The sequence below is a fragment of the Podarcis pityusensis genome (genome assembly GCF_964106645.2).
Source record: "Podarcis pityusensis genome assembly, chromosome: 10".
Classification (NCBI taxonomy): domain Eukaryota; kingdom Metazoa; phylum Chordata; class Lepidosauria; order Squamata; family Lacertidae; genus Podarcis; species Podarcis pityusensis.
This window is the reverse complement of record NC_138035.1, coordinates 36,497,310-36,524,776: the sequence shown is the minus strand read 5'-3', so window position 1 is coordinate 36,524,776 and position 27,467 is coordinate 36,497,310. Positions and strand designations below refer to the sequence as shown.

Here is a 27,467-nt window from a genome sequence, read left to right as displayed (position 1 = left end):
ACCGGCGGAGGGAGGGGGGGAGTGAGCCCAGTCTCGCGGTGGATGTTGGGACGGGCCGCTAAGTTGTAAGGAGCGCGGAAGCTCCGCTTCTAGCGGCCCCGTTTTGCCTCACGAAATAAAGAAACCGAAAGCGGCGGCTGCTGCTGCTTCGAAAGTTTGGGGCTCTTCTGCCCAGCGACCAGGGAAATGAGTCGCATGGGGTAGAAAGAAGACTTAACGCGGGGCGTCCCGGCCAAGCGGGGAGGTGAGGAAGGGGAGGCGGGGGGGGGATGTCTGTTGTTGTGGGGGTTTGGGGGGAGGGGGCGGTCCCTGGCGGGTTACCTGACAGCTGGCGGAGTTCTCCCTCTGGTCCTCTACGGCGAGTTGACACCTGTTGGGACACAGAGGCCCCTGATTGGCTGGGATTGGGCGCTTGTTTTGCCTTGAGGGGTGTAGGGACCCTTTGTCCTTTGAACTGGTTGCCCCACCTGGAACAGCTTTATCTGCCCCCAGTGAGAGGTGGGAGCCACTGGGTGGGGGTGTCTGGCCCTCCTCCTCCTCCTCCTCCTCCTCTTCTCCTTTGCCCCAGGTTGCTGCCCTTGGAACTACAGTGGTACCTCGGGTTACATACGCTTCAAGTTACATACACTTCAGGTTGCAGACTCCGCTAACCCAGAAATAGTACGTCGGGTTAAGAACTGCTTCAGGATGAGAACAGAAATCGTGCTCCGGCTGCGCAGCGGCAGCAGGAGGCCCCATTAGCTAAAGTGGTACCTCAGGTTAAGAACAGTTTCAGGTTAAGTATGGACCTCCGGAACGAATTAAGTACTTAACCTGAGGTACCAGTGTAACCAGAAGCGGCTCTTGAACTGCCACAGTGTCTCTTACAAAGCCGGTGTATACTGCCCTATATGTACCCGTAGGTCTCAGGGCGGTTCACTGGATGAAATCAGAATATAAAACCACAAAGTACATAATCAAAATAGTTTAAACAACAACCCCATAACCTCCCCAACATATTTTAAAAGGGCATAGGATATCAATCAAATTGTTTCTTAGCATAAGAAAAAGTCCTGGTTGATCAGGCCCAAGGCCTGTCTACTTCAGCATCTTGCTGTCACAGTGGCGGTCCAGATGCTTATGGGAAGCTTGAAAGCAGGGCCTGAGTGCAACTGCAATCTCCCCTCCTGCTTATGGCAAATGAATAAACTAGGTTACTGCCACTGAATGCCTGACCCTGAGTGAGCAACTAGCTAGGCAGGCAGGTTAGAAGCATGTTCATTGCAGCTTGTCCCCCATCAGCAGCATAAGTGTTGCTCCATCCAATTTTTTTTGTCACACAAAAATCACATTTGTGAATGGAGTGGCATTTGTAGTCTCATATTGAATGTGAACACCCACACACCAATTTCACTTTATCTGTTAACTGGTGGTAAGTAGCAATTCTATGGCAACTTCATAAATGCTCCTACCCCTATGTATAAACTCTAGGCTGTTGGTCTTCAACTGGTGCCCAGTATCACCTTATGTAAGGTGGATGTCAGCAGCAGTTTAATGCTTTTCAACTGAAGTTCTTATTCTTACCATATACTGGTTTTAGTAAATGTTGGGTTGTTTTTATTATGTATTGATGCAATTAAAAAAGTTATTTGTAAGCTCCTTTGAATCTGTTTAATCAATACAAGCGGGTAGAAATTCTATAATAAGGTGCTTGGGGAGCAGATAATTTGTGGATTTTCTTTCTGAACTTGTCTGCTGCCTTACAATTTAGTGGGACAGGCATCAGAATTCAAATGTGATTTGCCAACATATTTTTTTTTCCAGGCTTGTCCTGAATAATTATTGTTGGAAATTGGCAATTCTTTGTTTTTACTGAAACACAGACTTAACAGTCTGGAAATTAGATTGATACAGGAAAGATCCACATAAGATACCCTTCAGTATATATCCTGCAGTAGCTGTGCTACATTGGGCTGTGGCTTGTGACAGGTCTGTTTCTATAGTGGTACCCCAGCTATGGAACTCTTCTATCATAAATGTAGCAGAGCACCTACATTTTTGAATAGAGTTCACTGCCAGATGAAGACATACCTCTTCATCAAGGCTTTTGGGTGCACTTGTTTTTGGTAACTGCCGCTGCTGCCCATTCTGGTATGGATTTTAGTTCTTCTTAATTTCTAATGTTGTGTTTTGTAGTTTTTTTAATGTAAACCATCCAAGGTCATTGGTGGTAAAGAGGAGTATAGAAACTAAATAAATAAGGCAGCCAGCCAACAAACCAGCATTGACCTTGGCTGTAGCTTTAAGGATGGTAATATTTAAGAGCTTGCTCTTCTCTTCTCTCCTCTCTCCCATTCCTTTTTCCTCACATGTTGTGTCTTTTTAGATTGTATGACTGAGGGCAGGGCCTGCCTTAGAACTGATTTTGTAAGCTGCTCTGAGAGTCTGTTTGCCTGAAAGGTGGGTATAAATGCTGTAAATAATAATAAATACTTGAGTAAATAAATCCTGGAATGTTCATAATTCAGAATGAATTCAGAATGCATCTCAACATATGATTTTAATTGCTTTTGACGTTATATTTTGTTTCACATGGAACTTCAAAACAGGTATTTATTTTCATAATTGATCTGATCATTTTCAAACAATTAGCTGTGAACATAAGGCAGCACCAACAAGAAATGTCTGGGCTTCAAATGTTTTCCATAACTTATTGTATTAACCTGCCTAGCTTTACACTTCTGCCAATTATAACAAAGAATATTTTGTCATTTAGAATAATTTTTAATAGGTATGACCAATCTCACCTGCATTTTCTTCTTTTTGCTTACAGGTGCAGCCATGCAGGAAAGCATCCGATTTGCTTCATCGGGAGATGATGATGTTAAAATATGGGACGCTTCATCCATAACTGTAGTGGAACAGTTCAGTCCCCATACTTCATCACACCCAGTTAGCTCTGTATGCTGGGGCAGCAACAGTATCCTTTGCCACTTCATGAGGCACAACATCTAGAGCTATAGCACTCATTGTTTAGTGGCAATTTTTAGTTTTGTCTCTGGGGCCAGTGAGCTGTGCTTTAATACAAACAAACAAGCCACAGATACTTTTGCAGTGCTAATGAGATTTAATTGATATAATTAATGACCTATAGTAGCAGCATCTACATGGATTTTGGGCATCCATATTCATAAACTATCATCCGTTAAATAGCATCTGTGCTGTAACAACTGAAAGAATATGAATAAGTCAGCTCTGTTCTTTAAAATTCCAAATACCCCTGGCCTCCGGAGAGAGTGAACAAGCATATGTGAGAACAAATGTGCTCAAGACCAAAAGCTGAATTTATCAGAGTATGGAAATGGAATGCATTTCAAAGGTGTATGTTCCATTTGAATATACTTGGTTTACTTCTTACAGACTGCCTTGGCAATTTGGTTCAATAACAGCTTAGTTTAAACCAGGGGTCAGCAAGGTTTATCTTGCCTGGGCCAGATTGGTCCCGTGGAGATCCCTCTGTGGGCCGGATCGCGCGTGTGCCCGCGTGTTTCTGTGTCTGCACAGATGTGATGTGCACAGATGTGATTTTTGGTGCCGCGAAAGCGAGTCCCTGTGGTGCGCGGCGCCAGTTTAGTGCAGCGTGAGAGTGGGCGGGGGTGGCTCGGGGGCCAGTAAAACGACCTCCGCAGGCCGCTTCCGGCCCATGGGCCTTAGGTTGCTGACCCCTGGTTTAAACTATCTTCCTCCTTGTGGTTTCACTTGGATACAGGTGGCTATAAATACCTCCCCTTGTGTTCCTCTTCATGCCTCTCCTCCAGGACACAGAGGAGGAACGGTTGTATACGTGTACATATTCTCGTTCTCAACCTCTAGAAGCAGCTGCCATTAGTGCTGCATTGTTTCTCTACTGTTCAAGGGAAAGACTGTGGTAGAACATGTGCTTTCTGTACAGAAGGTCCCAGGTTGAATCCCTGACTTCTCTAATAAGGAGGAGTATGCAGTGTCCTTACACAGTCTTTGTTCTTGAGGCAGTATGCATATTTGTTTCTTCTTTCCAGGAGGGATATAAGACGAGGAAATAAACAGTGCCAGGGCTTTTTCTCCAGATGTGCTAGATATGGCCATGCTCTGTAATATGAGGGCCCTACCGCAACCCCAGAGTCGTCTGCGACTGCACTTAACTGTCAGGGGTCCTTTACCTTTTTATGTGCAAGTGAAGCTGCATATGTCCAGAGGCTCCCCCCTTATTTTAGTTGGACGATGTTCCATTTTTGAAAATGTGGTTTCTTATTGTGGTTTTATAGCATTCCAAGTATAGATGAGCACGTGTGGTGCTTCATTTATGGGCCAGAAGCTCTGGCATGTCATTGTGCCCATAGTGCTGTCCCACTGTTGCATGATCACAATGTGTATATGAGCCACCAGTATACAAGTATACAGTATGCAAGCCACCAGTCCAAGCCACAGAATTTCCACATTGCCTCAGTGCTTGAAACACTTTGGTGCTTGGATTACCTTTATTTGTTTTTTGTATTTTTATCCACTCCCCGCCCCTCCCCAGGAGCTCAAGGTGGTGTACGTTGTTCTCCACTTCCTTGTTTAAACCCCACAACAACCCTGTGAGGTGGGTTAGGATGAGAGGCAGTGACTGGCCCAAGGCCACCCAGTGAGCTTCATGGCTGAGTGGGGATTTGAACCTGAGTCTCCAGGTCATAGTCCAACGCTCTATAACCACTGCACCACACTGGCTGTCATGTCTTAACCCTAAGGAATTTTTATTTTCTTTTTCCAAGAACAGAGTGAGGAATCATTTCCCTCCTGGGCAGAGCCCCAGAGGAACTGGGACTGAAGTCTATGCATTAGCCAGTTTACTTAATGCAGTATCATTTCATTGATTAGGCATTCGGCAGGAGATGGCAAAAAAGTACTGTTTTCTGGGTGGCTTATTGGATTGGTTATTTATGGTTCTGTTTGCTTTTTAGAAAATATATGCGATGCCGACAGTGTCATTTATATTTTATTTGACCTCTTTTATGCTCCAAACTGTTAGATTTCTTTAGATTGTGAGCCCTTTGGGAACAGAGCTGTTAACATTTAGAAAATGCTGTAAGCCGTTCTGAACCCATTTACCAGATGAGGATATACATCTAATAGAAACAAAAGCTTAGTTCAGCTAAAAGTTACCCCAAATGATAAGAAATCAAGTGATTTCACTTGCATGTGTGAACCAGCTCTTATTAATGGCGGTGTTCAGCTTTCATACAAAATGCCTGATTCCAGTAGTTCATTGTAGCTAAATGTCCTCTGCTTCCTAGGTAGGGATAGTGAGTTTTCATACCAGCTACACCATTCTTTTCTGTATCATAGACATCTTTCTGACCATGCACATTTGATTGGGTGCATCTTAGAAGATGTTTGATGGAGCCTTACCTGCTGTGTTTATCATTAGAATGATGTCAGGGGATAGTGCAGATGGGGCTATATACAGGCAAGCACAAGAATGGTTTGCTTGGATAATGCTTGGCTTTCTTATTCATTCACAACATGTTTCTGTTTGTAAGAAGGTAGGTTTTGGATGTTACAGTAAATTTAGCAGTGTAATTTCTACTGAAAAAGAATTAGTAAAAAATACCCTCTTGATTGTAATTTGGTGTAACTTATGTCAATACTTACTTTAAAACTGTTGTAACTTGACCTGGGACCATATAGTGAAAGGCATATAAGAAAACCAATATTGATAACTGAAGTGTTAATTTTTCTAGGTCTTGAATTTTCCTTGAGTTGACAACTGTCATACAAAGGAAAATCTCCCAGAATAAATAGTATCATTGAGAAGGGACACTAGTACATACCATTTTTGATAAGTCTGTGTTCTGTGTCAGGGAGTCTTGTGCTTTTTCAGAGCTGTCACCCAATAACTTAGATCTTCTTGCTTCTCCCCCTGCCCTGCAGTGTGTAGGTGCCATTCAGCACAGCAGAAGCTGCTTTGAATTCATCTATTCCTCTAATTGCTGAAGGCTTTAGTTTACTTTGGGATGTCTGAGCCATTAAGTAGATCTTGTTGGCTGTTCAGGATCAACGGTACAGCCGCTTGTCATCCTGTGTTGAGTTAGACAAGCTTCAGCGCATGGAAAGCAATGTACTAATGTACTATGGCGCTAAGTAAGGAAATCTCTTTAGACGCTTTCTGTTTTGCTTAAAAGTGACAGCTAAATGTTAGAGATGAAAGTTACCTTGTACACACCTGAAGTAGCGGGCTGCAGAAGTTCCTAGGCATATAGAAGGTTTTTGTTCTTTTCTAAAGGCCGTACCTTTCATTGAGAAGCCACCTTGACACATTGTTTGCGACAATTGTTTAAAATAAAGGATTGGTAATACCTGAAAATCTTAAGCAGTTTAACTGTTTATAATGTAATTTGTGTTGCTGCAGCATGGGGCAGGTGTAAGTAAAGGAACCCATATCACTTGTTTGTGGGCAAGGGAGTATTCTAAAGCACACCTGTATAGCTCAAGCAGATGATGGCTTGTAATAAACAGAGAAGCAAAAAACAACAACAACAACACCAACACCAACAGCCCTGTACAGATTTCAGCTGGCAAGTTTTATATGGAGGAATTCCATCCTCATTTCAACAGTGGCAGTCAGTGTGATACTGAAACTTAGGGGTATTTATCTGCTTTGGTTTTATTGCACTTGTATAGTGTTTGTTTGAAGTGGGTGGATGTAAGTGAAGGGGGAGGTGTTAGAAATAAACATTCTCTACATCAACAGACTGCTGTTCAGGTTCTGGCTTAATGTCTTGATGTAATTTTGTGGAACGTGTACTCAGTTGAGTGTTAATATCTTGGGCTGAAGATCTGGAGATATCAGATGCCCAATCTGTGGTTGGCAATTCCACTGCTTAGCATTAACACAGCTAACTTTAGAATTCATTGGATTACTACTTTTTGCAAACACATTTTTTTATCACAAAAATACTAGCAGCAAATACTGCTTTGAAATGGGGATAGAATTTGTGGGCAAGTAGAACAAACTGGACATGGAATAAGTTGCACTTCTCAGTTGGAGGAGTATTTTTTAAATCATAAACTTGTGTTAAATGGATGCAATGTGGAGTTCATCTCTTGAAAGGACAAATCCTCTCAAAACTGGAATGTTTTCCCATTTCTGCTTTCTTTTCTTCATTAAACAAAATTGCATAGTATATAACAACACTTGAATCAACATTTTTCTGTTTTTAATTTTATGCTAGCATATGTTGCTTAAGGGGCTTGGATTAATACTTTTCCCTTTTCAGCTACTATATAAATTTTGTGCTATGTTCCATGACACCTGTTTCAGATAATTTTCTGGTCACTGCTTCTGCTGCTGGTGATAAAATAGTGATTTCAAATGGTAAAGGTAAACCAGCTCCACTCTTTGAGCTAGCTGAAGGGGTAAGTAAAACAGACTTGTTTCTTCGGAGCCATAGAGTGTGACTTTTTGCATGTTTACTTGGAAGCAAGTCCCATTGTGTTCAGCAGATAAGTGCACCTTTACCTTGGAGTAAACCCCATTGAACACAATGGGATTGACAGAATAGACTTCATCTATTCCCTCTTTCAAAATAACAGATTTTTAAAAATGTCGTTATACATAAGTATATATCTGGAGCACAGGGTGATCCTAAAAAAAATACTTCAAAAGGTCCCATTGTCTTAATGGAAAATGCTTTCAGTTGAAAAACAAGCCATATTGCCTACTGCCTCTGTAGCTTTAATTGACACTCGTGTGAGCCAAGGAGTTGTACCAAACGTACATGACACAGTCCTCGGCCAGAGCATTTGTGCATGTAATTTGTATACAGTATTATAATGAGCTACTCAAATTAAAAATTAAAGTTGACATTCCTCTGTGTATGCTTCAATTTGGAATGCTAACCCCACAAGTACAGTGTTAAAACTAATGGGGTTAAAAGGATGCTCAACTCTGTTGTTTACTGAGTTCACTGTGCCTTGCATTTTGTTCCATTTGACTTCCTGATTTCCAAAGTCTAACTGACTTTGGTACATGTCATTTTACTCCCCTTGTAGGCTGCTGAGTGCATATGTTCATTGACCAAATTGCAGTGCAATTTTATAAGTGCACATTGCTAACTTGCAAGCGGGTTACATGTTGTCTGAACAAAATCTGGAAATTAATAAAAAGGGAAAATGGTATTTCAGGTATTCACTGGGGCTGGGCTGGAAACTGGGAAGAAATCGGAAGTGAGAGACTTTTATTTGCCATTCTAAAAAGAATATAGCTTGCTAACAACTTTGAGTGAGGACCACAAAGGCTGGCTTCGTTTGGATGCAACTCTAAAGCAGGGGTGACTAATCTGTGACTCTCCAGATGTTGTTGCACTCCCAATTCTCAGCATCCTCAGCCATCATTGCCAATGGTGAGAGATGATGGAAGTTGTAATCCAGAGGACTACAAGACAGCACTCCTCCTGTTCTAAACCATGCTTTAGCGCAGGCATAGGCAAACTCAGCCCTCCAGATGTTTTGGAACTACAACTCCCATCATCCCTAGCTAACAGGACTAGTGGTCAGGGATGGTGGGAATTGTAGTCCCAAAACATCTGGAGGGCCAAGTTTGCCTGTGCCTGCTTTTAGCATTACATGGAGGAGCTGCAGTGAACATTAGCTCTTGAGTTCCCCCTTGGCTCTTTTCCAGCATGACGAAGAGGAGGATTTTTGTGTTTCATATTAATTTCCTTTTAACTTGTCTGCTGAACCTAAACAAATTGTGGCTAATCTCACTTATGCTTAGTTGAAACAAACCAGCCTTGTAGCTTAGCCACAGTTTGTCTGGCTTTGGACATCATGGATAGTTGCAGTCAATCTAAAATGGAAGTGAAAGATACTAAATTCCACACAGCTGTACTAGAGAGGGATTACAAGAGGCTCATTGTACCTGTTTCTCATAAAGTTAAATCACTGTTTAGTGTTGTGTCTGAATAAGGTGATATGGTGTGCATAAAATGTATTTGTATTGATTGGCTTTTGTTAGCTGTATTGCAGCCACTTTTAATGAAACCCAGACATGCATTAATGAACATGGCTGGGAGTCTTAAGAGAGATCTTTTGATACATTGCTGAACATAAATTTCTGTTCTCGGCCCATTATTAACAACAGAACATTCCTGCCCTCTGGTTTGTGGTGATATAGGGCCTTAGACTGATAAAATGCTCTCTCTAAGCTTTAAATAAGAAATCAACACTCTCACCATTGTTCTTCAGATCGTTATGTTAGTTGTGATCTTTTTTGTCACATGTACAATGATCTCAGTTTTATACAAAAGTTTTTAAAAGGTGCCTATATGCAAACATGGGCTTTCAATTCAAGGAGCTTTGTATCAATGTGAAAACTTGGAAGACAGTTTGAAATGTGCAGAGGAAGGAGTGAGTGAGTGATGCCTCAACAGTGTTAAGTTTAGTATTGGCTAGTCGATATATACTACCTCAGGCAAGCAACCTGCCGGTTCTTTGATTGGCCACCCCAAATTCCCCACGCCCTCCCACCCCAAAGTAGCATACACTCTTAAATAAGCAAGCAGACAAGTAACTGCATATTAATTCTCATGATGCTTAAGTCCCTGTTCCAACATCTTGCCAATACTTGCTCACCCTTGGGGATAAAGAAAATCATAAAAGGAATATTGTAGAATCTGTTTTTTATGTATGTTAGCTTTTGGAGCATGCTGTTTGCAAATTAAACATGGTGAATTCCTCTTTTCCACTTTCCCCTAATTTCATTTTCTCTAACCGGTATTTGATGAAGAGCATTTGCCCTTTTACCTCTTGATTAATATTCACATGATCAACAGTCATGGGGAGAGTTGGGTCACCCCCAGCCACTTGCTCTGCCACATATTCAGGGTTCTGAATTGCACAGGGCACCTTTGCATGTATTGCAGGCTCACGGCTTCAGGCATTTCCCTCCAGCGTATGGAGGTCAGCAAGGCTGGGTGATGGGAAGGAGTCACAGTAGGGAAGTCTAGAAGGCATGGGGAAGTCTAGAAGGCATGGCCCTGCTGTACCCTTCAGTAGTATTAATCACATAAGGGGCAACAAGAAACAGGGCTATAGAGTGCTCTATATTTCATTGACTTGCACAACAAAACTTCATTGAGGCACTCAGTCCTGAACATAATATGAATCCCACAGAGGGAAGAGTGGGTCTGTGCTCACTGGCCTCGCTGCCTCTGCTTCATCCCCATCACAGAATGTCTGAATTGGAGACCCTGCCCGACAATTCATAGCCTCCTCACATGCTTTAGAACCCTGCCAAATTAAACAGCCGGATAAGAATATTGGTTTTTATGGACCTTGATTGCCAACTCAGGTTGAATACAGAGTGCCCATTTCTTGAATGGGAGGCAGAGGCTTCTGCTGGAGGAAATGGGAAGTGGTTTTTCTAGATTCCCATTGTCACGCCCACTTCCACATTCTTCCAGAGGGTCTCCCAACATTCTGGACTGATTTTTTGGAGACTGCAGGGGAAAAGACGAATTGGTGAAATTCGCTTCCTCAATACTGTACCTTTCTCTGGGTTTGGTTAGGGATTCCATGAGTAGAACTATACACATTTAACAACAACAACAACATATTCTACTTTACTGTAAGGGCCCCCAAATGATACTATGTTGATTTCCCCCCTTTTTATTCCCCCCCTAACCAGGCAAAACAAACCTGTATAAGTTTGAGTTCTAATTCAATGTATATTGCAAGTGGAGGTGCGGATAGCACTGTTAACATATGGGATTTAAAGTTCAGAAAACTTCACCGAGCTCTTAAGGTAAGACAAAAACACTTCCTGTTTTATCTATTTGTCTATTAAATATGACTCTGAAAAAATACCCCCTCTCAAAACAAACCCTCTAGTAGCTTTGGGGTCTGATCTTTAAAGCCCAAATTTCAACTCAAAATTTTTAATCCCTATCACCATAGGTGTCTGTGCTAGCAGCAGGCTTTGTGGACTGTGTTGGAATATAAGGAATATTTTCAAGCTGTCATTTTATTACATTGTATCTCTGAGTGATTATTTGAGTCTTCAGAAACCATGTTATGTGAAGTTGGCAATGAGTGTTGGCTGAGCACTCCACTCCCTCCACTTCTCTTGCCCCTCCACTTCTCTTGTTGTGTGCTGCCTTCAGTGCGAAGCTCCTTGCTTGTATTAAGCCAGTCTTCCGTTGTGTTTGAAATGGGGAACTCTGGCTTCGTACCGGTTAACAAACCTGAATGTGATTTTCTACAGTTTTCTGTTTTTTTAATCAGTTAATCCTTTTAATCTGTTGATAATCCCTGTCTACCTATGCCACCATAATTATGGAATTTAGTTTCAATGCTAATTTTAGGATTTCTAGCTTTATAGTTGCCAAATGGCAATAAAGCTCCTCTTAAATAACTAGCTTTTATCTGAAAACATAATGCTTTGACATTTATATGTATGCAAATGTAGGATTATCTGGAAGACTGACAGTTCTTAGGTAAATAGCTGAACAAAAATTGTATGTGTTGGAGAAACAGTTGATGTAACTGTGCTATATTGGAATAGCATTTTGTGTATACTGAATCCGGGAAACTTTTGAATACATGAACTCTATATGAATGAATGTTTCTACGGATACATTATTATTAAAAACACTACTTCTATCACTGTAGAATAGGGGTAGGCAGATGGGAGATTAGATCTCTGGGTGATTTTTGGCTTGATCATATGGGAGATGGTGATCCTTCAGATGACAGTGGCCTCAAGCTGTTTAGCTATTGCAAGTTTGAATACTCTACCATGTGAAGGAGTTGCATGTTAGGGGGAACATTGGATTAGGCTAGGCTTTGCCTGATGTGCTGGCTTTTCATTGCCAGAGTTGTCAGTCTGTTGGATTTCATACCCGACCTGCAGCAGAAGGTCCCAGGGCAGGTGGCAACAATATAGACATGCTAGATTAAAATCAATTGAAACAATTCAATTCTTGATGAGGGGGATTCATTTGTGGGATTAGCCCATCTTCCCATTGTACAAAGTTGTGCCTTTCCCCCTTAGATGTGCAGGTCAGGGTCTTAGTCCTGCTGGGTCTTTTAATTTTTGATACCAACCTTTGGAGACTGAGCCAGTTACAAATCTAAATATGAACTTTTTAACTGATAGGCTTCTGGAATAGAATATAACCAAACACATGGAAGTTAGCTAGGTCCACTGTCAGCTGCTGCTTTGTGAAGCCCTAAAAGTGTGAGAGAGACAAAGCTGGATTATTCCGTGTGGCCTGAATACTTGTATTACTTTAAACCTGACAGAACAAGAGAGGTTAAAAGGATAACTACCTGTTTAAAAACAAGAAAACCAATTGCAACTGACTAATATTTGCATTTTCTTATCTTCTTTAGGATCACAGAGATGAAATAACTTCTGTAACATTTAATTGGAATGATTGCTATATTGCTTCGGGGTCTATGAGTGGTGAAATTATTCTGCATAGTCTTACTACGAATTTATCCAGCACTCCATTTGGCTTTGGCAGCAGTCAGGTAAAGTGTCTGTGGAATGTGGTTCCAATGGTTCAGCAGCAGTGTGTCATACAAGTGATGGTTGGGTCTAACCATTTGCAATTAGATTTATACCCAGTTGTCTCTCCACCAGATAATTGTTCTGTACCCCCAATAACTTCCATACTTGGGCTGCAATCCTGTGCACACTTACCTGGTAGTAAGTCACGTTGAATACAGTGAAACTCCCCCCCCCCCCCCCGAGTAACAATGCATAGCATTTGGCTGTTGGCATTTCAGGAAGCCCATGCTAAACTTGCGTATTGAACTTGAGCTGCCCAACCCCACCTCCCAACCTTCCACTTCTGTGGTATACTGTACAAGCAGTTCCTCTATCCCTGATGTAGAACCTTTGTCCATGCTACACAGTGGATTGCTGTGGAACTGGGTCTTTTCATGTGGCACAACCTCTTGATCATCTTCTGCACATCTGATTGAACTTATGTGTCATGGCAAAATGGGTTATCGGAGTCGGGATAGACTTGCAAGTCCTTGCAAGGAAATAGGACTTTAAGGGTGAAACCTTTACTCCTGTTCTTGATTTTAAAAATAAATAAGTAAATAAATTTACTTATATCCTGTTCTTTCCCATTGGTTCAGAACAGCTTATAGCAGTGTTAATATCTGAGATTTTAAAACTCAAGTAACTATTAATGTGAACGTGGGCCTGGTTGCATTTCTCCTTGCTGTCTCCTTGAATAGTTTTATTGCTGGCACAGCTTGGTCACAGCCACATTTCAGTGCTGATGTTGCAAAGCTATAAAATTTTTTTTTTAATGAATGTGCTTGGGTTTTCTTATTAGAATTTCTAGCAGGTTGGACAAGTTAAGTGTCACACATACTGAGGGTTGCAAATGGTAGCATTGTATTCATTGGAAGCAAAAGCCAAGTTTTCAAAAGCTCTGTTTTTGATTCATTGTTATCATCCATCAGTTATATTGATGCAAACTTCTTCTTAATAGTCAGTTTGCTCTTTTTTAAAAAGCCACCTCGTTGCAGAGCTAATAAAGTTGTCATAGCTGTGCTTTATGTGTGGCTTATTTGGGAAACTCTCTCTGACAGTTATTGATGGACAACGTGCTGTGAGTTAAAGACCAAAGCAATGAAAGCAGGGTGGTGGTGGTGGTGGAGGAGGAGGATCTGAGTTGCAGTGATAAGATGCTGAAAACCTTACAGCTGAGTTGCATTGACTGTTATTTCCTGCTATTTACTTTGCCATTTGTAGCTTTTCACTACATGCTGCTGAGGAAAGATTGGGTTGCTCTTTAAACCTTGAGGAATATTAATGTAAAATATAGGGAGCAATGTAATTTACAGTGAAGGTTTATGGTAGAATAGCAAAACAGGGTTTAAATATTGCCTATTACATAAACCATATAGCACTAATGAAAACAATGCAATCCTTTATTTGTATGGGATAATGTTAGAAGCATTAAAATATCTCATTTCTTTCTGACTACCACCTGTTTATACATTTCTTTTCCTGAGTGAGTTATTTTACTTAACTGTCATGCGAGACAAAAGAAAGAGAGAGGCAAATGGAAGCAGTGGGTTTGAAAAGCTAGAAAAGCCTTGGAAGAGACATAAAGTGGGTGGCTTAATTTTTTTCTGCAACCTGGGTGCTTTCCCCCTGCCCCTAATTCAAGAGAGAGGGCCTGTTCTAAATATTGTTTAAACAGACTTCTTAAACAGGCATTCTCTTTTTCTCACATCTATTTTGGAAGTTTAAATACCTGATAGTCATCACCTGGCTTGGTTGGTACATGTTTCTTTGTTAGTCTTTCATGGGGATGGAGAGAAGCTGCAGCAGATTCCTCAAAGATACATATTTTCCTATCTACAAAGACCACGTCAAAGGGGCTTGTGGGAGAGGAGTGAGGAAAGGCAAATAAAAGTTTTCTTATTATTGCCTATATTCCTGTGCCTTTTGCGTGTTGCATTGTTTTAAAATGTAAATTCAGAGCGTGCTAAAAGCCTAATACATTAAGGAACCCATAAGGATTGTTTTTGAAAGTAGATTGTCATGGATTTGAAATTAGGACAGTTATTTAAAGTCTTAACAGTAACAAAGAATGCACTCAACTTAAAGCCCATTATTCCATCAGTTTCAGGTCTAAAGTATCTTGTTGAATCACAGCTCCACTCTTGAAAACTCTTAATGGTTGAGACTTAAAAAGCTTGGCACTTTGTCAGGATTCAAGTTTCTATTGTTACTGCAAAAATGCCGAGCTTGGAAAAGTTGTTAAATTTTAATTGCATGTCACTCCAGTGAGGCCTAGATGGCAGACTTGCTGACTAAACATCTGAAATGGCTGTTCTTGTAATAAAGATGTATCAGTGCTGATGCTCACTTAAAGGGTTTCTAGGTGTTACTTTTTCTGTTTCTCACCACTAGATACCATGTCAAATTCAATCTCTTTTGTGGTGGGGAGCAGCACTGCATGAGCACTTCATAGAGATGAATCGAAATTGGGGGCTGATTTTTTCACAAATACTTTTGTGCTCATCCCATTTTAAAATATATTTTTATGACTGCTCCTGCTGCAAAGACAGTCACGCGCTGTTTTGTTATAATGTGCTTAAACTGCCACTGTACCACAAAACGAGCAGCAGGGGTATGCTGTTTCCCCCCTCCAATTCCCTGCTCCCCCAATAGATTAGGCTTTATTGCCAGATTTCACCTATGGTAACTGGGTGTTAAGGATGGCAAAGACCTAAAAGCTGTGTAAGTAAGTGATGATACTGCTGCATTTGAAGGTAAGGCTAGTACTAGGATTCCAGTGGTACAGCCTCTTGCCAACTAATTAGCAAAGAGGTTTTTAAAAAAATGTACACAGGTACTGTAGTTTAAATATATGCATTGGCAAAGCATCACTTTTAACATATGCAAATGTGTTTTCTTTCTTTTTCAGCCCATTCGGCACTTGAAATATTCTCCCTTTAAGAAAGCATTATTGGGTAGTGTTTCCGACAGTGGGGCTGTAACTCTGTGGGATGTCAACAGTCAAGCCCCATATCATAACTTCGAAAGTGCTCATAAAGCTCCGGCCTATGAAATCTGTTTTTCTCCCATCAGTGAGCTGCTACTTGTAACTGTAGGTCTGGATAAAAGAATCATTCTCTATGACACCACAAGTAAAAAGTATGTATACCTTTGTCAGAATATTATCTGACGACAGAATTCTGTGTGCTTTTCAGTGGTATAAAAAGGAATTTATGGCATACTAAAAAAATGGGGGGGTTTGGAAACCCATTCCTTCAATATATTTTGTGAAGCACTGCTGATCAACAAATAAAAATAAAGCCAGTCTACTGAGGCTTGATTTGGTCTCCTTTTAATTGATTGAGGCAACTGGAACATTTAGCATTTCTTCACAAAAATGGTTAGGTGTGGAACTTTTAACGTGCCATAAGGTTTGGTTTTGTGAAAGTAATATTTGGAGTGTGCTTCTTAATGGTGGAAAGCAATTTGTGTGTGGTTGTCTTAGTTACTGAATTGTATTAAAACTGATGGAGTCCTTCTGCTTGACTTGAAAGCTTTCTTATTTGGTACACACACGTTTCATGAGAGGTGTCTAAAATTGAGACATTTTGACATTTTAATGGTTATAGTTTGCAAAAGTCTCTTTATTGCATCTGCAGAGCCAATATATGAGCCACAGGGAAAATGCCAAAACCCACTGTTGAGCAATACCTTTAGTAGGACCAACCAAAGTTTGCAAATAAGGGAGCAAGCTCTCAAGATCTCCAGAATTCTTCATTGGGCTGGATGTACTCATTGCGGGTATTCCTTCTGCCTTCCTTGGCCTGGGCATCCAAAGCAGAGGGAGCCCTGAGTCCTCCAAAGAACAAGAGGACACTTGAAAGGGGGATAGTCCCACAGGGAGCTGTTTGACACTGGCAGTTTCCATCCTACCTACACACTTGAATTCTTGTCACGTTTGAGGAGAGGGGATATCCATTAGCAGCTGGGAATGTGTGTATCTGCTTGAAGAATGTAGCTTTATGTATTGTATTAACTTAAACATAACATTGGGAAATAAGCAGAACTAAAATTACAGTGTGGTATAATAGATAGTGTTGGCTTTGGGTTTAAGTCTTAGCTTGGCAGTGAAGCCCACTGAGTAATATTGGGCCAGACACTACCTTTTAGTCTAACCTGGCCAACAGCTAAGTGAAGAGTTAATGAAAAATAACTATTATTTTGGAAACTGTAAGTAAAATTGTGGCTGTCCTTTCTTCCCCCCCCCCCCCTTCTCGGGTGTTCAACATGTTTCTTCATCACAAAAAAGGCAGCTGAAGACTTTAGTAGCAGAATCTCCTTTAACTGCAGTAGAATTCATGCCTGAAGGAACTTCTTTGGTGGTTGGATCTTCTCGTGGAAAGATATACCATTATGACCTAAGAAAACTGTCCGCACCTGTGAAATCAGTCAGTGCTCACAAAACCTCTGTGAAATGCATAACACTACAGTGCTCTAACAGCTTTTCAAGGGTAAATGTCTTGTGCATTTAGTGTATAAGTGTAGGTTAAAACGGAAATAAAATGTGCCTAATTATGATCAATATATGCCAAAGCACACAAGATGGCATGTTTGTGCTAAGGTCTGTATCACTTTTCTATTGTAATTGTAGTTAGAATTGTATACACCTGATCCTTTTTTCAAAGCTTGATGGTTGTGTGTAGTTAACACACATCTATTTGAGTGCTCTGTCCCCCCCCTTCCAATACAGTGGACCCTTCAGATATGAACTTAATTTGTTATGGGGGTCCATTTGCAACCTGAAAAGTCCGTATCCAGAGGTGCTGCTTCTGTGCATGCGCTCATGGTGAAACCCGGACGTATACACTTCCGGGTTTGCAGCATTCGCAACCCAAAGTTTACGTATCCGTAGGGATACGTAAGTAGAGGTACGACTGTATTATAAATGGTGTCTGCTATTTTTGGGATTAGAGTCCTATCGGAAGCAGCATTAGAAGAAAGTTGTAACTCAGTACTTGACTGTCCTTTTCCCCTTCAGAGTAGAGCACTTCTGACTAACTTATTTCTGTTTCAGTCTAGCCTTAAGTCATCCTTAACTAAGCAGGCCTGCAAAAGATCTGATGTCAAAACAACAAGCAATACTGGAGGGATTCAGAATGCTGGCATGATCAAAAACGTTACTCCTAACATGCCTGCCACGTTCCTGTCCCCATCCTTGCCAACAGCTGAAGTTAAAGGAGCTGATGCCATTCAGGATAAATCTGGTAAAAAGATGCCAGCACTTGTGAGAATCATGAAGGAGGGAAATACGAAAATACCAATTGTTGCCATTTTAAGAATTGCTTAATTGGTCCTTTATTTTATGTCTTTACTTATAGTATTTATTGGGTGGTATACATTTTAAAAAAACCAAATTCTTAAAATATAAAAATGCAATATAGAGAAAATTAAAACCAAGTTATAATAATATTGGAATAAACCCAGCAACAGAGAAAACAGGAGCACCCAAAGTCTAAAGCTGAGCTCCCCAGTGTGGTATATGTGGGTGCATTCAGCCACCCTGTTTGGTGCCTGCAAAGGCCTCCTGCTCCTCCAAATGTTTTTTTTTTTTTTTTTTTTGGGGGGGAAGGGTTGTTTAGATCATGGCACCTGCTCTTTTGGTCTGTTTTGTTGGTTTTGGGGTTGGAGTGGGGAGATTTTAAACACTGCCAGTTTTTCTTCTGTGAAAAGGGCATTTTGAAGTATCCACAATAGTGTTCTAGATCTCTAAAAAGTGCCCCCAGGCCCAAAATGTTGCAGACCAAAGTACTGAGAAAATAAGGTCTTCACCTGGTGCCAAAAAGAAGCTCAACACTGTGACCTGAGGTCCAGCGCCGAGGGCCTTCTGGCGGTTCCCTCACTGCGAGAAGTGAAGTTACAGGGAACTAGGCAGAGGGCCTTGTCGGTAGTGGGACCTGCCCTATGGAGTGCCCTCCCATCAGATGTCAAGGAAATAAACAACTGTCTGGCTTTTAGAAGACATCTGAAGGCAGCCCTATTTATGGAAGTTTTTAATGTTTGAAGTTTTATTCTGTGTTTAATGTTCTGTTGGTAGCCGCCCAGAGTGGCTGGGGAAACTCAGCCAGATGGGCGGGGTATAAATAATACAATTATTATTATTATTATTATTATTATTATTATTATTATTATTTATTATTACCACCACCTCTGTAGATGATATTCCGCAACTGGGGTGCCAGTCATACTATTACTCTCCTTTATTTAAGATACTCACAGTAGCCACCCACTTCCTCTCATTTGGTGGGGTGCATTCAGAGAAGGGTCTCTTAGGGTCCAAGCAGGCATATATGGTTGGAGAAGATCATCTAAGCAACCTGGCTCCATTCCCATACCCAGGTATTGGCTCAGCACACCCACTGCCTCACCTGGATTAGTTGAAAAGGAGAGAGAAAACTGCATGTTGTACACCTGTTGGTGATGCCTCAGTCCTCACCTCTGGATTATCTATTTGAGTCATTTACTGTAGATGTTAAATAGCATGGGGATAAAAATATCCCTGTGGAGCCCATAGCATAATTGGCAATGGGTACAGCAATATCCTGCCCCCTCTAGCACCACTTTTTGGAATCAGCTATCCAGGTATCAGTAGAACCACTGTGAGACAGTATTTCCAACACTGAACCAGACAGCTTATTCAGAAGGACACCATGGTTGATAATACTGAAAGCCACTGAGGGGTCCAAGAGGACCAGGGTTATACTCTTCCTATCCTTCTCTTGGCAGAGTTCATCCCAAAGGGCACCCAGAATACAGACTTGGAAAGCTCAAGCCATGTGTTCATTCATCGTTGCTAGCGATTGACTTAATGTTTTTTCCAGACCACTGCACAAGTGACTGAAATAAAGATGAAGAACATGATTCTAGATCTTAACTATTTTATAAAAACATTAAAAAATATCTGTATGTTGTGATCCTTTTCGGTACATATAAAACATTCAATTAAGTGTGATGCTTTCTCACTAAGCTCAAGCTGACAGCTTAATCTGTCTTGATGAATGGAGTTCATACCTGTTCACCTCCTTGTGGAAATGTGAGTGGGAGTTCTGTCAAGCACTTTGGGTGCCAAATTGAAGTAAAGCTATCTTTATTGCTAGGTATTGCTAGCATTAAAGCTTAAGGCGGAATCCTCTTATCGCAGTTTTGGAGGATAGGGTGCTGCTGAGTAATTTTATTGTCCACACAGTTAATGTGATAAGACAACAGGTTTTGTTGTACCTTAGTGTGTTTGCTAGACCTGTTGTCAGAGGCTTATTGATAATGGCAGTAGCTTTTACTTCTTTCCAAATCCTTGACATCTTCCCTCAGAACCAAATTCTATTGGTTCCTATGGGACTTGTTTCCAGTTTATTTATTGGCAGCCTTCTACCTTTTTAAAGCTTCTTTTAGGGTGCTTAAATACCCAGGCTGAACTATATTGAACTTGTCTTGTTCTTCCTGTAGGACTCTTCTATGCATAAACATTTATGTTGCTTATGGAACTAGAAAGTGCTGGTGTCTAATAGATTTTGTGAAGTAAGCTTAATTTGTCATTTAAAATGACTCTCTTATTCAGGAAAATGGATGTGTTCCTCTTCTAGGATTCCCACGCAGCTGCAGTTTGGATGTAATTCCTTCCAAAGAAATTGATCATGGGAATACTTCTAATCCAGCTGATGATTTGGGGAGAAATAGTTTAGGTGACTTGTTCTCTCCACTTCGAGATGGTAAGTTGACATTGGAAAAAGATTGTATAGATACATGTGCTGGAAAGGACTCCATCCTATTACATCCTGCAGTTAAGACCCTTAATTATCGCAGTCATGCCCATCCTATATGGAGCATATGCTGTTAAAATAAAAAAAAATATTATAGCCAAATTAATAAGGTGCCTTTTTAGATAGTGGTCAGTGATAATCCCCAAACCATGCCTGTTGTATTAAAAAAATTAAGCAGTAATTGTTTACTGTTTGAACAAAAGATCAGGTAGAGCTGTTACTCAGATTCTACCTGTATAGGATTTCCCTCCCTTTTTACAGTCAGTATTTATTGCTTTGTCCTATAGATGTTGCAGTTTGTAAAACAAGTGAAGATGTTCCCGGAAAGAGTGATGGTAAGCACTTACTGTAGTACATTTTTAGTATCTCTTGAGGGCCCAGCCTGACACTAAATTGGTTTAATGCTACAGGAAATCAGAATAAGTAGCAATAAATGAAGGTAAGTAAAAACAAACTGGGGCGTGGGGTGTAATATTTGCTACACTGTGCATGCTAAACCTGTGTTCAGGAAACATTCTTGGTTCAAACAGTACAAATATATAATCCTTTAAAATATAAAGTGGTATGGAAATGAAATGACTAAAATATTAAAAAATACACAAGTGTGTGACTTTGCCTTTCATTCTAGGTATGGATTTTCAACCTTACCTTTCCAGTCTGGATTTTCTTTCCCAGTTCAGCACTGCATTGCCTGTAAGAAAAAATCCAGTAGGATCTGGCCCACAAGTAGTGCATTCTAGTCCACTTAATATATTTGTTGGCTCTCCTATCAAAGAGGATGATGAGAATCCAGATGTTGATGCTAAGAAAACTAATCATGGAAGACAAGAGTCCAGAGAACATTTCAAACAGGTAATGCTGTAATTCTAATTGCCTGTGACTTGAGCTGTCCGCCTTGCAGTTTTGTTTGCTGTTTCTGCTTTTTGCTGCATAGAAACATGCACATGTTGGATAGTAGTGCCTTCTAGGCGTGGGCTGTTTGCTTCCTAACCATAGTCATGAGATTAGGAGCACCATAATGCATGCAAATCCCCCCACCCCCTTTCAGTTTTGGGGTGTTGGGAGAGGGATAGTGCTTCCGGCAGGGGACACGTCATGCTTCTTCTGGGGTAGTTTATCTACCTTTGGTCTCCACTCTGCACTCACCTCTCACCTGTGACTCCTAGAAGCTGCAGCTTGGGGTGGATTGAGATAATAAGCTTTCTCCCATCTTTAAACAGCTTTTGTTGTTGCTAGATAGTGCTGATTTTGATTGTCCCAAAGGGCCCAGCACATGACTGAGTGTACTACTTATCAGGCAAGACATGTTTATATTTGTGGGGCTGTGTTGGCTTTCACATTTATTTTCCCCCTTCTGTACAAAGTTGAGTTCCTCCAGCTCTGAGTTTACAAATATGAATACCTCCCCGTTGGCCAACATAATCAGGAGTCCTGATCCCCGAGAGAGACTTATTAAGAACCTTCAGGCACAACTGACCTATGAATCGCCAGTGAACGGTCCTACCTCAGCAAGTAGGTCTAAATCTCACCTTTCTGTTATGGAACATAATCAACTGGTTAATGACTTGGCATCCTAGGTGAATGTAATGGGAGTACAACAGTCTCTAAATATTTTTTTAATATATAAAATTTATGATGTACTACTGAATAAAAATGTAGCATAATCTAATGTTTCTGTCTTTGTGCGCATGGTGTACTCTGGCAATTAGTTTGTGTAATTTTCCCGGGAATGGTCTTCAATCACTCCAGCACTTCAATCACATTTCCAGTCATGCGCCTGCTTTTAAATTCTTAAATCCCAGCACTTATGAACAGTCAAGAACTTACGTTTTCATTTAATAAATATAGGTGGGGATTAGAAATAATGTGACTTGTGTGCTGTGGTGCGCCCGTCTTGCCTGTTTATATAGCAGTTGTCTGTATCTTTTTGGGTCCCCTTTTCTTGCCCCAAGTTAAAATGAAATGCTCATACTTTACTTTGCATAGCTTCAAAGATAACTTCTTCGGTTACTGCTGGAGTTGCCAATTCGCTATCGGAAAAAATAGCAGACACTCTTGGAAGCAGCAGATTGAATGCACCTTTATCATCCGTTCAAATTCATTTCATTCAGAATATGATACAAGAAACTCTGGATAACTTCAGGTAAGTTGAGTTGTATCGACACTTTGACTGTAGTTATCGGTTTATAAAGCCTGAGCAAACTAATAACTTTAGCGGAGCCCGACAACGAGATGTTGCAGTGTATCTCTGGAGTGTGTGGGTTACTTGTGGCTGAGGGTATGTGTGTGAAGAAACAGAAGATACATCAAAGGCACTAATCTCAGCTCTAGCTTGGGTCTGTCTTAAGGAACATCATCTTTATTTATGAATATTTAAAAGTGTGTCCAGTTCCCATGCAAGTCAATAGAGCATGAGCTTCATGCAGTCAAGGACTAGATTTGGCCAGGGATGAGGTTTGAGAGGATAAGGTGACCTTTGCTGCAACCTGAGAGGTATGGGAGAATTTTGGCAGACTCTGAACCAGCCTCTCCCTTCCTCTGACCTGCAGTATTAACTCTGGGCTGCATTGCAAGCCTGCCTCAAGTACCGTATTTTTTGCCCCATAGGATGCACTGCCCTATAGGACGCACCTAGTTTTTTTTGGGGGGGGGGGAATAAAGAAAAAAAAATTTATTTCCCACCCAGGCACGGGGCTGGCGTGGGGGAAGCCCGAGCTTCCCCTGACCCCAGCCCCCAGAACAGCCTGCTATCCGCAAGCCTAGGGAGCCGCGCCGGTCTCCCCAGGCTTGCAGAGAGCTGCGCGAAGCCCGGGCACGCTCTTCAGCGTGCCCGAGGCTTCGGAATGCAGGCAGCTCTGCGCAACCCTCCGGAGCCCGGCGCGGCTTGGCGCCGGGCTCCCGAGGGTTGCGCAGGGCTGCGCGGAGCCCGGGAGCGCAGGCAGCTCCGGAGCCTGGCGCAGCTTGGTGCCGGGCTCCCGAGGGTTGCGCAGAGCTTCCTGAAGCCTGGAGAGCGAGAGGGGTCAGTGCGCACCGACCCCTCTCGCTCTCCAGGCTTCAGCGAAAGCCTGTATTCGCCCCATAGGACGCACACACATTTCCCCTTCATTTTTGGAGGGGAAAAAGTGCGTCCTATAGGGCGAAAAATACGGTATGCTGTTTTGACAACAACCCTGTGGTGAATATGAATGCTCCAAATTACTGGCTTCATTCTTCATAGTCTGTGGGTGGCATGGGCCTCTGCAACTCGGACTTAAAAAAGAAAAGGTTAGCAGGGTGCTATAAAATTGGCTGGCATTTCAGCATCACATCAGAAATAGATCAAATTAATATATCTACCAAATATACACTTCAGCATTCTTTCTGCCCCAGGAAAGCTAATTGTCTTTGAGTGGTTTTAAGAAAGCAGTGGGGTTAGCTCTGGATTTGTGTCTTAAGTGCTTCTCTTGTCATTGTGACGTTCTATGACATCACTTTTTTTAGCCTTGTTACTTGTTTATGAGCAAAAAACCCACCACATTTCAGTGTGCTGTTGTAGTACAACTCAATCAGGACGTAATCAAACTTTTGTATGAATTAATTCAAGAAGTTGGTAAGTTAATTCACAAAGCCCCTGGAGTGTGCTGCTCTTGCACATTTTAAACAGCCAGAAAATGGCTTAGATTCTCTTCATCTCGAGTAAATACAATCTGCCACAGAGCAACAGTTTACAGGTGCATCTGTAGGCACATATCATGAAGCTTTTATTGTAAATGAAGAATGTTTGCTGGAATCTGTTCCAATGTGCATCTGGAGCAATTACATTTTCCCAATTTATAATAAAATAAATTTTATGGCAAAAAAACATTCAGTGTGTTTCATTTCCTGGAATCTGAAATAGTACATTTTCAGTATTGGTTGACTAATACTACTTGGGTTGTCATCAGACTTCTCCTTTTCTGTTCTTATTCCTAGCCTTGTTTAGCTTTTGCTTATAGCAGAGCATTCTGCTTGCACCTGGTGTTGTGAAACTGGCCATTGCCTCTTGGCTAGAAGGAGTGACTTGTAAAAAAAAGCAGAGGGAGGAGGGGGTTCTAATACTTTGTCCTTCACTTCCAAAGTTTGTCTCTATTCCATTTACCATAGTCTATAGCAAACAGAGTCTATGGCATTACTGAGTGGTAACCCAAACCCCTGATCTGTTATGCTGGAAGGCATTTAAGTTGATGGTGCCTCTACCCAACCATGGACGTTCCATGTGCTCCCTTGTAAATTGTGGGTGGATGGAAGTTACTAGTGGCAGCTGGTGCAAATCTCTGAAATGGGGTGTTTCGAGGCAGGATTGGGGTGGAGCTGAGCTACTCAAGAATCTACTGGCTATCAAGCCAGTCTAGCTACTGGCAAGCTGTGGCACTGAGTCCAATATGGGCCTCTCTGCTGCACCAGACCATAGCTGGTGCATCAAAAATAATAAAATATCAGATATTTCAATTGTGCCCTTAACCTTAGATGATTAGATGACCCTTGGGGTCACTTTGAACTCTATAATTCTGTGATCCTATGACTCATTAAGAATCCAGAACAGTGGTACCTCGGGTTACAGACACTTCAGGTTACAGACTCCGCTAACCTGAAAGTAGTACCTCGGGTTAAGAAATTTACTTCAGGATGAGAACAGAAATGGCGCAGCGGCAGTGGCAGGCCCCATTAGCTAAAGTGGTGCTTCAGGTTAAGAACAGTTTCAGGTTAAGAACGGACCTGTAGAACAAATTAAGTTCTTAACCCGAGGTACCACTGTACTAGAAATTAATTGCTACGAAGGAGCTATGCTTTCCCTAATGTCAGATTAGTTATTGTGGGCTCCGATAAAGATACGCATTATTGTTGAATTTAGGGTGGAGTAGGATAAGATGTTTAGTCTTGTCCTGAAAATCACCTTTAATTTAAGAACCAAAGAGAAATGGGTAAACTTGCGAACAGGAATTGAAGGTGCATGGTATTTGTTCCTTCAGGGAAGCCTGCCATCGTGACATTGTGAATTTGCAAGTGGAGATGATCAAACAATTTCATGTGCAGCTGGTATGTATAAAATATATACAGAAATGTGCAGATGTTTTAAAAGCATTTCAGCTGAAAACCCTACTCTGGATTGCTTGTTCATCTTAAGATCCTAGACAGAGCAGTGAGATTATTGAGAACCTCAGTTTGCTAGGTTTGGAATACTATAATTTTTGCTAAGTGACACTGCAAACTAACTTGCAATCTGTTGTTTCTTAAAAGCTGGGCACAGAATAGTACTGTCTGATGAGTGTAATATCACATACTTGGGGTGGAAGGGAAACTAGATTGCTTTGCTGAGAAAGTAGTGCTTGAGACAGACTTCCTACATTCTTGGTGATTGACTTCAAATTTTCAAAGGGGATGGATGGGTGGATATCTTTCTGTGGAAAAATTACAGTGGCTGAGTTTGCATGTCACAATAAGCCATAGTGTGAAAAACTATTGTTTACCATGTACACTGCTCAGTTGCACCCACACTTTGCCAATGTTAGACACAAACCAGAGAATGTTTCTTCTTGTAGTTTGGAGAGAGATAACCAATGAGCACTTGTTCACATGTAATGCTAAGCCAGCTACTCTGTGTGGTTTTGCAAAGGGGTGGGGAAGGAGGAACAAGGTGGGTGCAGTTGAGTAGCATATATGAGCATACTGCTCAATCACAGTAAACCAGAGTTTATTTCAGCCTGTGGCTTGCTATGGCATGTGAACTGGGGCCAATATCTTCTGACCACCTTGATTCCAACATTAGTATTCTATATAAAAATGCATAGTCGGGTTTGAAAATCTTTTTCTCTAGTAATGCAATGTTCTGTTCTTTTCCCCTCTAGAATGAAATGCATGCCTTACTTGAAAGATATTCTGTAAACGACGGCTTAGTAGCTGAAATTGAGAGATTACGTGAGGAAAATAAAAGATTGCAAGCCCACTTCTAAAAAGTCCGTGTTCATGCAAGGAAAATGAGTTGATTTTTTTTAAATTGTGCTATGGCACACTGATGTCATATGTCTGACACTTAAGTAGTATGTGTAAACTCAGTGTTTTTTCCAGCACTAAAGAACCTTATTTTAAAATAGAAAAGGCAATAGTTAACTGATTAATACAAAAATATGCACTAATAATGTTTATATCAAAGGGTTTTTATGGAAAACTTGAAATACATTGGTTATAAAGAGAGGCTTAACAAGAGTATTAATCAATTTTAGCTATAAACAAAGTGCCTTTTTATAAAGGGAAACTAAATAGGAAATGTATTTTGTATAAGAATTGCTTTGTTCTGATAAATTTATTATGCATTTCAGTTATTTTTTTTGCAATGAAGACTTCTATGACAATGTCTTGGTTTTGTTTCCTTTGGCTAGAAAAAACATAAATGTTTCACATGCAGTTTTTATTGTATATGCTCTTTTGCTACTGACTTTTTCCTATAAATGTTACTTTGTAGGTGTAGAATGCAATCTTAGATTTTTGTTACAACTGAGTTGCATATTTACATAATTTAATGGCGTACTGATAATTTGTTCCGACTGAATAAACAATTTGTGAAGTTGCATAAACATGCTTGACTAATCCCAGTCCTCTGTTTCTGACTTTCAGCTTGGTCCTCAAGCTCTCTTTTTAGCACAGGTCCAGCGCAGTCCTAAGAGTCATAAGAACATCTGTGTTTTTACCCAGTCTGCAGTTGTGGTTGGAAAAGATATATTTACCATTGTATGACTAGTCAAGAGCAGATAATCAAACTCATATTCCTATTTGACTCTTGTCTTAAATGTAATGGCTTGATTACAGGTTTAAACTCTCTTGGCATACTTTTATTTGGCTTCATATTACCATTTTTGCATTGTAAATTGAGTGCTTACTTTGTGGTTCACATGCAGCCTGTTCAGACAGTAGGCAAACTAATTTTTAAAATGAAAAGTTGTTGCCCTGTTCCCTGCCAACAGTCTTTGCAGCTAAGACTGCAGTCATGCCAGCCTTCATTGAAGTAAGTCCCATTGAGCTTAATGAGACTGACTTTTAGGTAGGCATGTCTGTAGAATTGCACTGTAAGATTATCATGAACATCTCAAGTTGACTACAAAACT

At 41.0% G+C, this 27,467-nt stretch overlaps 1 protein-coding gene across 2 annotated transcripts; it reads left to right on the top strand.

Annotated features, from left to right (window-relative positions):
- NEDD1 (NEDD1 gamma-tubulin ring complex targeting factor) lies at positions 1-27,134 on the top strand. Of its 2 annotated transcripts, XM_080971995.1 has the most exons (16): positions 1-244; positions 2,366-2,439; positions 2,813-2,959; positions 7,322-7,416; positions 10,688-10,804; positions 12,394-12,534; positions 15,465-15,694; positions 16,845-17,046; positions 17,610-17,799; positions 20,173-20,298; positions 20,637-20,684; positions 20,978-21,201; positions 21,714-21,861; positions 22,336-22,492; positions 25,338-25,404; positions 26,214-27,134. In XM_080971995.1, exons 3-16 carry the CDS (start codon positions 2,821-2,823, stop codon positions 26,316-26,318), a joined length of 1,989 nt encoding a protein of 662 aa, XP_080828121.1. In that variant the 5' UTR covers positions 1-244; positions 2,366-2,439; positions 2,813-2,820; the 3' UTR covers positions 26,319-27,134. The 2 variants fall into 2 exon arrangements, with proteins under 2 accessions (XP_080828121.1, XP_080828122.1); XM_080971996.1 differs by lacking the exon at positions 2,366-2,439.
- Positions 27,135-27,467: the final 333 nt, after the last annotated feature.